This window comes from Scylla paramamosain, chromosome 29, assembly GCF_035594125.1.
Source record: "Scylla paramamosain isolate STU-SP2022 chromosome 29, ASM3559412v1, whole genome shotgun sequence".
NCBI lineage: Eukaryota > Metazoa > Arthropoda > Malacostraca > Decapoda > Portunidae > Scylla > Scylla paramamosain.
The window spans coordinates 16,500,468-16,511,879 of NC_087179.1; the positions used below are offsets into that span (position 1 = coordinate 16,500,468).

The following is an 11,412-nucleotide window of genomic DNA, read 5'->3' on the forward strand; positions in this document are numbered from 1 at the left end:
CTCTCTCTCTCTCTCTCTCTCTCTCTCTCTCTCTCTCTCTCTCTCTCTCTCTCTCTCTCTCTCTCTCTCTCTCTCTCTCTCTCTCTCTCTCTCTCTCTCTCTCTCTCTCTCTCTCTCTCTCTCTCTCTCTCTCTCTCTCTCTCTCTCTCTCTCTCTCTCTCTCTCTCTCTCTCTCTCTCTCTGATGTAGGCACTTGATAGGTGGGAAATATTGGCACCTGTGTTGGATGGCAGGATAAGGTGCCATGCTCAATGTGCAGCAGGGCTTGCCACTACTGGTGCTGGACTCCTGTAGAAGGAGGTGAGGTGGGAGGAGTTCCCCAGGGTGCTAAGGAAACATATGGTGCTGTTTACTTTCATATCAACTCCATGTACAGGGTTTACCAAGCAGCTCCTTATCAAGTTAGTGAAATAGTTATAGCAGGTTAGTGAAAAAAAAAGTTTTATAAGAAAAGATATTTTTATAGTACATTTCTTTTTTTATTAATTTTATTTAGCTATTTTTTATTCATTTATTTTTTCAAGATGTCAGTCTGATATACAGATAGTTTGTTTATAGGTATTAGGTCACATGAGAAATATTTTATGTATGCTATTAATAAAGGTTTTTCTCAATGTAGGATGTATGATGTGTGCATAGAAAACGAGTGCAATGCAAGGCAAAGTGTAGTTTATTTTTGTTGTGGTATGCAAAGGCCCATGATCCATATACTTATCATTAGTTCCATGATATTGGTTACACATATCTGGGTGCTCTGGGTGTGGTGTGTGTGGGCGGGCCTAGCCACACACACCACAGCCAGGGTGGGACAATACTTCACCACACATGGGATGGAGGGAGGGCACCAGGGACCTTGCCTCTTTATTATTATTTCTGCAATGAAACAAATGTATGTCACTGTTGTCTACTTACTACTTTTACCATAAGCATGTTTTACTAATGCAAAAAACCTTAGATTTTAGATTTTATCAACTGTAATCCATATGACCTTGTTCTAAAATGTCAGTCAATTGATCAAGGTTCAGTGGGTGACTCGTGCAGAAATACTTTTATCATGAAGGAAAGTGGTGGTGGCAACTGCTGCTGCCCACCACAGACACCTTCCAGGAGCCAAGAATGTACTGCAGCTCAATAATAAACTTTATACTGCTTGAGAAAGATGTGTTCAATTTTTCCTCATCTAATGAGAAGTGTTAGGTTGGCAAGGTGTGAAGTAAGGGACTGACTGGTATTTAAAGGCAATGAAGCATAGTCATTGTTTAGAAGTAAAGCCAGTGTTAGTAGGTAGTTGGAACAAAGCAAGACGTTTTTATTTGATTGCAGGTGTGATAGATTCAACAGAGATTTTAAATTTTGGCGCCATGTGATCCAGAAAAAAAATGGCGCACAATTTTCTATTTAATTTTGATTTGAGATTTTAATATAGATGCTACATAAATTTTGAAATTTAACACTTTAATCCCGATAAAACGGCGCACAGTTTTGATTTAATTTTAATTTAATTTCAAATAGATTAATATTTCAATTGAAAAATAGCCATTATTTTGAAAATACATTTTTTTTCACAATTTGTAGAGCAAGTTATAAACATTTCATATTAAGAAACAAAAAGTCAAGATTCAAGATTTTGGCGGGCCAATGCACCTTTATTATGGCGGGATTGGCGGCAGTGTGAGGCAAGTCGTGCAGGAAGAGAGGTATACGCTTCACTTCACGTTCTCATCAGTTAACTACCGCAAGATGATGTCCTGATAGGCCTGCACCTCAGGACACACCAGGCGGGAGGCACCACGAGCAGTGAGTGTATAGCAGGGAGTGACAGGAGGTGGAGGGCAATACGAATGAGGCAAGGGAGGCAAACATTGAGTCTTAGGTAAATTTTTACTGCAACTTTGTACTGCATCAGCCATTGTTTGTGTCTGAGGCTCATAATTAATTACCACACACACCATTACCGCCACGACCAAGCACAGTGACTTATTAAAGGTCGGTGGGGGTCCGTGTATATATTTGCCTGTGCATTCCCCACCCTAGGCCTGTTTAACGACACACACACACACACACACACACACACACACCAGAACTGCCGATATAATAAAATAAGAGTTTTGGTCGTCAGCCACATGTAACCAGTAGTGTTAATCAGTTACATATTCAGTGACATGTTATTTGTTAAGTTAGAATCTTTTCGTTGTGTAAAAGCTTTCATTGGACAAGTGAGTGACGGGTAGTGCAGCTGCTGGTCAATCGTTTCGAAATATGCTTCGTTACCTGTGCTCGTCGTATAGAGAGGATCCTGGGGCACACACACACACACACACACACACACACGAGGATTTTTATAAGTGACTGTACGTGGTGATCCAAAATAAACATGATAAGGTTGTTTACTAGTTAGTGCAGTTAATAGGGAACTTGTAGACTTTATTATTATTATTATTACACCAGTTATTATGGTTTTCTAAGGTTCCGGTTTAATTAGTGCATATACTACAGCCTTCACAATTAAGTACGCGGTGTTGGGAATAAAAAAATAATAATAATAAGTAAACATAATCAGGTTGTTAGTGCAGTCATTAGGGAAGATAATAAAGAGATGACGAATTTATGAATGGGTGATGACAGAGGGAAAATAAGTAGGCATGTTTTATACAGGAACTGCCTCGTGTAGGCCTGATGACTTCTTGCAGCATCATTTATGTTCTTTTGTGATTCGATTTAAACTACCTGTGATGAACCTCCCCAGTGCCCGAGTAGTTGTTGTCCAATTATGCTGTTATTTAGTTACTGCTTCGATGGACGGACCTGTTATTGTTATTATTGTTATTATTATTATTATTATTATTATTATTATTATTATTATTATTATTATTTATGTTGAAGGGAGGTATTAATATTTACATTTTCAGTTTAATTATTCATTTATTTATTTACTTATCTATTTTGTTTTAATTAATCTACACGCCTGTAAATTTGTGTCGCGTGTTAGCAAGTGTCGCTCCTCCATTGCTTCTTATCCCTTGCTAAGTTAATTTTACTTAGTACCACATATAGAATTCACCTTTTAATTTATGCAGACTCGTAACTCGGTTATTAATGACGACCAACAGAAACATGAGTGAAGATTTTGCATCACCACCACCACCACCACCACCACCACCACTACTACGAGATGGAGGTCCAGCGGGTGAGGGAGAAGAAAGTCAGGAAGCAGAGGTATCAGTCATCACTTTGCGTTCCCCATCAACACACAGCCAGCGAGAACAAGAATCTGAACGGGAGCAACAAGAAGAAGAAGAAGAAGAACAACAACAACAACAACAGCAACAACAACAACAACAACAACAACAACAACAACAACAACAACAACAAGACCCACACAACTCACAAAGCAACGAGACCTTTATAGTGTGTGTGAGATGAGTGCTGGGGAAGATGCACACCGTCAGAACAACCTCGCCGGTCTGTAGTGTTCTCAGTGCCTTGGAGGACGAGGAGGAGGAGGAGGAGGAGGAGGAGGAGGTAGAGGCTTCTTACTACAAGGACCTTTTCCCTAGCGCCACCGTGACTGTATTTTCAGGATATGAGAATAAGGAAGTGAGTCTTAAGGAATTGAAGGCTATTGGAGTAGAGAGGGAGGAGGGAGAAGGCAATTGAAGTGGAGGAGGAGGAAGAGGAGAGGAAGGAAGTGGATTTTGAGGAGCTGAAGACAAATGAAGTGGAGGAGAAGGAGGGGAAGGAAGTGGATTTTGAGGAGAAAAAGAAGGAAGAGAGCATTGAGAACCTAAAGGCTGTTGCAGTAGAAGGTTGAGGAGGAGGAGGCTGTATTTGAGAGCCTAAAGCCTAGTGAAGAGGAAGAAGAAGCATGCTGCAAGGACCCCAATGAAGATGGGGAGGAAGAGGCAGCCATTTCTAAGAGCTTGAACCTTTGTAAAGATGAGACCAACATTGACCCGAAACCTGGAAGAGAGGAGGAGGAGGAGGAGGAAGAAGAGGAAGCTTTTTGTGATGCGGACAGCGGGAAGAAACAGACTTGTGATTACCTTCTGCCTAGCGAGTGCATGAGTGGTTTTGCGACAGAAGACGGGGAGCAGGAGAGAGGGAATGAGAGAAACGAGGCAAATGAACTCAAGATTAGCGTCAGTTTGTCCAATGCTGCGGAAGAGAAGGAGTGCGGCAATACAGACTCGGTGGGTGAAGTGAAGGGAGACCAGAGGTTTACTTCCGAGGACTTGACTACCAGGATTGTGGAAGAAGACGGAATAGATAGCCAGGTGCAGGGTTATGTTACTGAACTTGTGTCTCTCAGTAAAGGTGAAGTGCCTGAGGTACACCACTCGCCAACACCCAGTCCACCACCACCACTACCAGTCACCCCCACTGAAGACCTCGAGGATGACCACCACTACCACGCCCTCCACCACACCGTCACCCTCTCCCCCACACAGCTGGAGGACATAGGGAACAGCGTCCTCGATCAGACAGCTTGGAGCACCACCACACACCTGGATCTCACTCAGGCCTTACTGTCTCTGCCACCACAGCACCGCATTGACGGCACACTCACCTGGCGGGACCCCATACCACTCATGCCGCCCACGCCACCACCAGGATCTTCCCAACAGCCTCTGGACTCCTCAGGAACACGTAGCAGCGACGAGAGCCTGTTGGAGAGTATTAGTTCCAGTGTGTTGGAGGAGACACAGGCTGAAGAAGATGCAGCAGTGGGTGAATGGAGGGACTACCTTCATATAGTTCACCCCTCCACCCTTGACACCGAGTCCTGTACAGAGTGAGAACAAAGAAAAGACATCAGAGAAGGCTTTTCTTTCCTGACCGCCAGGGAACAGCACCGACAGCAACATCAGAAGCTGGCGATGGTGTGGAAGTAAAGACGTGCTTATGTTCCTCCCCTGGTCCTCTGAAGGTTACAGCTGCACCCTCTCTCACTCCTGCCGAGGGGGGTAAGAAGCTCTGGCCTTGGAGGAAATGAAAGTCCAGCACACAAGCAAGAAATTGGAGTCGCATCGCCTTTCCCTTCACCAGACAGTAACAAAGAACATTTTCTACAATCTCCTTGGCAAGACGAGAGGGAAGCTGACTGTGACCCGAGAGACGAGGTACTTCAGGGCGGTGAGGACATTAAGGGTCCACTCCCAAGGTCTCAAGAAGAATGTAATAGTTACCCTGCCGAAGTGGTGACAGAAAACGGGGAGGAAGGAGAGAGCGGTACAACTGAACTGGGAGTGAAGCTGATGGAAGACCCCTTGAGAAGTCCAGGTAGTAGTGATTGCAGTAAACTTAGATGCTAGTGAAGATGCTGCTGTGTGTGGTCAAAGCTACGAGCACTGATGGAGAAAACAATGTGGCCACTACCTCCACCACCACCACAATAACCGTGACAACAGGAGCTACCACACACGCTAAGATCCTTGCTGCTAACAGTGACAGCAGCATCGACTCTGCAGGCAGTACACAACAAGAACCCACTCAAGGTATTACCGATAAGGAAGTCCAGGCCACCATAGTCACTAGCCAAGAGGACCTACAACCCACAACAGTAAGCCGAGAGGAGCCAGAATTCAATAAAGCTACGAGCCAAGAGGAACCCATCACAGAGACTAGCCAAGAGGAACCCATCACGGAGACTAGCCAAGAGGAACCCATCACAGAGACTAGCCAAGAGGAACCCATCATGGAGACTAGCCAAGAGGAACCCATCACAGAGACTAGCCAAGAGGAACCCATCATGGAGACTAGCCAAGAGGAACCCATCATGGAGACTAGCCAAGAGGAACCCATCACAGAGACTAGCCAAGAGGAACCCATCACAGAGACTAGCCAAGAGGAACCCATCACAGAGACTAGCCAAGAGGAACCCATCACAGAGACTCGCCAAGAGGAACCCATCACAGAGACTCGCCAAGAGGAACCCATCACAGAGACTAGCCAAGAGGAACCAGAACCACCACCACCTACTAGCCAAGAGGAACTCATCATGGAGACTAGCCAAGAGGAACCACACACACCTACTAGCCAAGAGGAAGCAGAACCAACACCACCTACTAGCCAAGAGGAAGCAGAACCACCCACACCTACTAGCCAAGAGGAACCAGAACCACCACCACCTACTAGCCAAGAGGAACCAGAACCAACACCACCTACTAGCCAAGAGGAACCAGAACCAACACCACCTACTAGCCAAGAGGAACCAGAACCACCACCACCTACTAGCCAAGAGGAACCAGAACCACCACCACCTACTAGCCAAGAGGAACCAGAACTACCACCACCTACTAGCCAAGAGGATCCAGAACCACCACCACCTACTAGCCAAGAGGAAGCAGAACCACCACCACCTACTAGCCAAGAGGAACCAGAACCACCACCACCTACTAGCCAAGAGGAAGCAGAACCACCACCACCTACTAGCCAAGAGGAACCAGAACCAACACCACCTACTAGCCAAGAGGAAGCAGAACCACCACCACCTACTAGCCAAGAGGAACCAGAACCAACACCACCTACTAGCCAAGAGGAACCAGAACCACCACCACCTACTAGCCAAGAGGAACCAGAACCACACACACCTACTAGCCAAGAGGAAGCAGAACCAACACCACCTACTAGCCAAGAGGAAGCAGAACCACCCACACCTACTAGCCAAGAGGAACCAGAACCACCACCACCTACTAGCCCAAGAGGGAACCAGAACCAACACCACCTACTAGCCAAGAGGAACCAGAACCACCCACACCTAGCCAAGAGGAAGCAGAACCACCACCACCTACTAGCCAAGAGGAACCAGAACCACCACCACCTACTAGCCAAGAGGAACCAGAACTACCACCACCTACTAGCCAAGAGGAACCAGAACCACCACCACCTACTAGCCAAGAGGAAGCAGAACCACCACCACCTACTAGCCAAGAGGAACCAGAACCACCACCACCTACTAGCCAAGAGGAAGCAGAACCACCACCACCTACTAGCCAAGAGGAAGCAGAACCACCACCACCTACTAGCCAAGAGGAACCAGAACCAACACCACCTACTAGCCAAGAGGAACCAGAACCAACACCACCTACTAGCCAAGAGGAACCAGAACCACCACCACCTACTAGCCAAGAGGAACCAGAACCAACACCACCTACTAGCCAAGAGGAAGCAGAAACCACCACCACCTACTAGCCAAGAGGAACCAGAACCACCCACACCTACTAGCCAAGAGGAAGCAGAACCAACACCACCTACTAGCCAAGAGGAACCAGAACCACCACCACCTACTAGCCAAGAGGAACCAGAACCAACACCACCTACTAGCCAAGAGGGAAGCAGAACCAACACCACCTACTAGCCAAGAGGAAGCAGAACCAACACCACCTACTAGCCAAGAGGAAACCAGAACCACCACCACCTACTAGCCAAGAGGAACCAGAACCAACACCACCTACTAGCCAAGAGGAACCAGAACCATCCACCACCTACTAGCCAAGAGGAACCAGAACCAACACCACCTACTAGCCAAGAGGAACCAGAACCAACACCACCTACTAGCCAAGAGGAAGCAGAACCAACACCACCTACTAGCCAAGAGGAAGCAGAACCACCACCACCTACTAGCCAAGAGGAAGCAGAACCACCACCACCTACTAGCCAAGAGGAACCAGAACCACCACCACCTGCTAGCCAAGAGGAATTGAGCACCTCTCTCTCGTACATCACAGCGTTGAGTTCTCTTGGCGAGGTCACTTCCACAGCAGGGACTGAGTGGGAGCCTGCAGGTCAAGGTCATGTCCAGGTTCACTTCCCCACTGCATGACCTGCTGACCTACTCTGACCCAACCTGCCCTGAGCTGACCTGCGGAAATGTCTTTATATTTTCAAGAGGAGCTTTGGGTAAGGTAAGTTAATATTGATTTGTTTATTTATTTGTTTATTGATGTTTTTTTTTTAAGATAACACGTTTATGGGGGAATGAAATAACAGTGAAATTTAACATGCAATTATGATATTCAGTTAAAAAAAAGTACTAGTATTCATTGTTATCTTTTGTAAAACGTAGTGGCTGGTTCTTATCTCCTTATCTTCGCTGTGGCTGTGAACGTGAATGCTGTGGTGTAAGGGACAAGTTTGGAAGGGCCTCTGACAGCATAGTGTGTGGTGCAGTGGTGGAAGGGTTGTAGGTAGGGCCTGTGGGTTTAAATGTGTGCAGGGGAATAGGTGAATTAGTAAGTCGTATTACGTATCATGAGGTCATTGGTAATTAAAGGGTTAGTTTAATTGTTACGTTTCCCTTTTCCCTTTTTCATTTCTTTTCCTTTCATCGTTTGGGTTAGTCTATTTGCATCACCACAGTTTCCTTCCTTTGTTTCTAAGTCTAACTGTATCAAAACATTATTCTCTTAGTCTTTTCCTTCTTTCTTTCTCTTCCTTCCTTCCTTCCTTCCTTCCTTCTTTCCTTATCTTTCGTCCTTTATTGGAACCCTTTCTGTACCCTTGACCGCCTTCCTTCACTCCCCAAAGAAAGAAAGAAAAAAACACATCACATCATTTCAACCCACCACCGACAGTAGTGTTCCCCCACCAGCAGGGTACACGGCGGCAGGAGAAAGAGGAGGAGGAGCAAGGCAAGGGACAGAAGGCAGAAGAGGACCCTGTGTCGTGGTGGGCGTGTGAGGAGGTGTGTTTCTGGGTGTAGGTGAGAGTGATAACAGCGGACAGAGCGCCGTCAGCAGAGCATCGCAGTTAGCAGAAGGTGAGTGACTGGTTAAGTGGATGGGTGGCTCAGTATGATGTTATGGGGTCTATGTGTGGATCAGTGAAGTGTCTGTCCGTCTGTCTGTCTGTCTGTCTGTCTGTCTGTCTGTCTGTCCTGTCTGTCTGTCTGTCTCTATGGGCAATGACAGGGAAGGGTAGCAGAGTGGAGGTGAAGGGAGGTGAAGGGAAAGTGAGAGAGGGAAACAGGTCAGGAGGGGATAAAATACATTCTGTACGTACCATTTGTTGAAGGGACTGTGAGTGGGAGGTGTGTGTGTGTGTGTGTGTGTGTGAGTGTGTGTGTGTGTGGTGTGTTTGTGTGTGGTTGGTTGGTTTCATGTTCATGTGGCTTTGTTTGTGGTGTACACACACACACACACACACTCACACACGACACACACACACACACACACACACACACACACACACACACACAACACACACACACACACACACACACCACACACACAAGCATCTGGGAAGTCCATTATCTCGAATTTTTGTTTGTATTACTTCACATTCCTAACGCTACAGGGGTTCTTTCCCCCTCTACTGCTGCTGCTGCTACTACTACTACTACTACTACTACTACTACTACTACTACTACTACTACTACTACTACTACTACTACTACTACTACTACTCTTCTCTAACCTTGAAACTGCAAAGCGTGAACTATACGTTGGTGAAGAAACGTCCGTGATTTTTCTTATAGGTATCGTGGTGGAAAGAGAGAGAGAGAGAGAGAGAGAGAGAGAGAGAGAGGAGAGAGAGAGGAGAGAGAGAGAGAGAGAGATGAGAGAGAGAGAGAGAGAGAGTTACTTCTAGTGGTGACAAAATACAACAAAAACAATAACTACTACTACTACTACTACTACTACTACTACTACTACTACTACTACTACTACTACTACTACTACTACTACTACTACTACTTCATTGTATATTGCAAGGCTAGTGATCATGTCCTAAGAATGTGTACTCTCTCTCTCTCTCTCTCTCTCTCTCTCTCTCTCATCTCTCTCTCTCTCTCTCTCTCTCTCTCTCTCTCTCTCTCAAACAACACACACACACACACACACACACACACACACACACACACACACACACACACACACACACACCACACACACACACACACACACACACACACACACACACACCACACACACACACACACACACACACTCAAAGGTCAACCACCGATGATGAAATCTTACTTCTTTTTGTGGATGATTATTAGACTGTTACCTGGTTTGTTATTACCTGGAGGAGGAGGAGGAGGAGGAGGAGGAGGAGGAGGAGGAGGAGGAGGAGGAGGAGTAAAAAATAGTAATGAAAAAACTGATATATACGAAATTTTAAACTTAATTGAATATATAATGAATGAGTGACTTCAGAGAGAGAGAGAGAGAGAGAGAGAGAGAGAGAGCGAGAGAGAGAGTGAGAGAGAGAGAGAGAGAGAGAGAGAGAGAGAGAGAGAGAGAGAGAGAGGAAAACATGAAGTAAGATAGAATTAAGAGACTGAAGGAGGAGGGAGAGGGAAGAAGGGGGGGGAGTATGGGGAGTGGAGAACAGGAGGGAGGGAGGGTGGAGAGTGGAGGAGGTGAGCAGTGAAAGTGGGTGATGCCTGAGGGGGGAGAGTGGCGCGGCATGTACCTGAGGGCCAGTGCCAGTGTTGCAGTGACAGGTGTGTGTGGGTGTGTGTTGTCTGTGTCTGGCCAGTGTGCGGGTGTGGGAGTGTCATGGTGTGTGTGTTTAATTACTAGCATTGCATCTGTCGCCACGTTTCTCAACAGGTAGGGTGTGTGTGTGTGTGTGTGTGTGTGTGTGTGTGTTGTGTGTGTGTGTGTGTGTGTGTGTGTGTGTGTGTGTGTGTGTGTGTGTGTGTGTGTGTGTGTGTGTGTGTAGAACTACGTGACCCTTGACGGAAGAAGAGGTGTATTATAATGAGTTGTGATAATGATGATAATTACGCAATCATCATTATTATTATTATTATTATTATTATTATTATATATTATTATTATTATTATTATTATTATTATCGTTGTTATTATTGTTGTTGTTATGAAGTAGTAACATTAATATACTAACAATAAAAGCATTACAACAACGACAACACTAACAACATCACTAACAACAACAACAACAACAACAACAACAACAACAACAACAACAACAACCATCCCTTTCACAGTTACGCCACCGTCACCCACGTTGAGTCCTGCAGAGAGAGGCGGAGAAGAAGAGCAAGAAGGAAAAGGAGGAGGAGGAGGAGGAGGAGGAGGAGGAGACCGAAGAAGACATGAAGAAGAAAAAGAAGAAGGAGGAAAAAACAGCAGCAGGAGGAGGCGTGGAGGGCCCTGGTGTAGCCTCGCCCCCCACCACGCCCACTGACCACGTGGACGCCGCCTTCCGTGCCTGTGACTTGGCGGGCACTGGCTGGGTGACCGCGACCTGCCTTGCTGAACACCTCTGTGCCAGCCTCTCTGATCTCCAGCCCAGGTGTGTGTGTGTGTGTGTGTGTGTAGTAGTAATAGTAGTAGTAGTAGTAGGAGAAGGAGGAGGAGGAGGAGGAGGAGGAGGAGGGAGAGATTGTAAGAAAAAGTTGATATAGAATTATAGATGAAATTTAAACTAAATCAAATA

At 46.0% G+C, this 11,412-nt stretch overlaps 3 protein-coding genes across 5 annotated transcripts in view; all 3 read left to right on the forward strand.

Annotated features, from left to right (window-relative positions):
• Window positions 1-1,645: 1,645 nt before the first annotated feature.
• Window positions 1,646-5,008, forward strand: LOC135115430 (uncharacterized). Of its 2 annotated transcripts, none has more exons than XM_064032217.1 (2): window positions 1,646-1,873; window positions 3,111-5,008. In XM_064032217.1, the coding sequence occupies exon 2, from the start codon at window positions 4,062-4,064 to the stop codon at window positions 4,794-4,796; it is 735 nt and encodes a 244-aa protein (XP_063888287.1). In that variant the 5' UTR covers window positions 1,646-1,873; window positions 3,111-4,061; the 3' UTR covers window positions 4,797-5,008. The 2 variants fall into 2 exon arrangements, with proteins under 2 accessions (XP_063888287.1, XP_063888286.1); XM_064032216.1 differs by having other exon boundaries at window positions 1,646-1,797.
• A 297-nt stretch (window positions 5,009-5,305) lies between these two features.
• On the forward strand, window positions 5,306-7,357 carry LOC135115648 (proteoglycan 4-like). The gene has a single exon (XM_064032571.1). The coding sequence runs from the start codon at window positions 5,306-5,308 to the stop codon at window positions 7,355-7,357; it is 2,052 nt and encodes a 683-aa protein (XP_063888641.1).
• Window positions 7,358-7,494: 137 nt separating this feature from the next.
• Window positions 7,495-11,412, forward strand: part of LOC135115768 (uncharacterized) — a 17,077-nt gene continuing 13,159 nt past the window's right edge. The window contains exons 1-3 of one of the 2 annotated variants that reach the window (XM_064032786.1): window positions 7,495-7,904; window positions 8,591-8,758; window positions 10,961-11,268. The gene's annotated coding sequence lies outside the window, so the exon portion shown is untranslated. The remainder of the gene's footprint in view (window positions 7,905-8,590; window positions 8,759-10,960; window positions 11,269-11,412) is intronic. The other variant, XM_064032788.1, reaches the window with a different exon arrangement.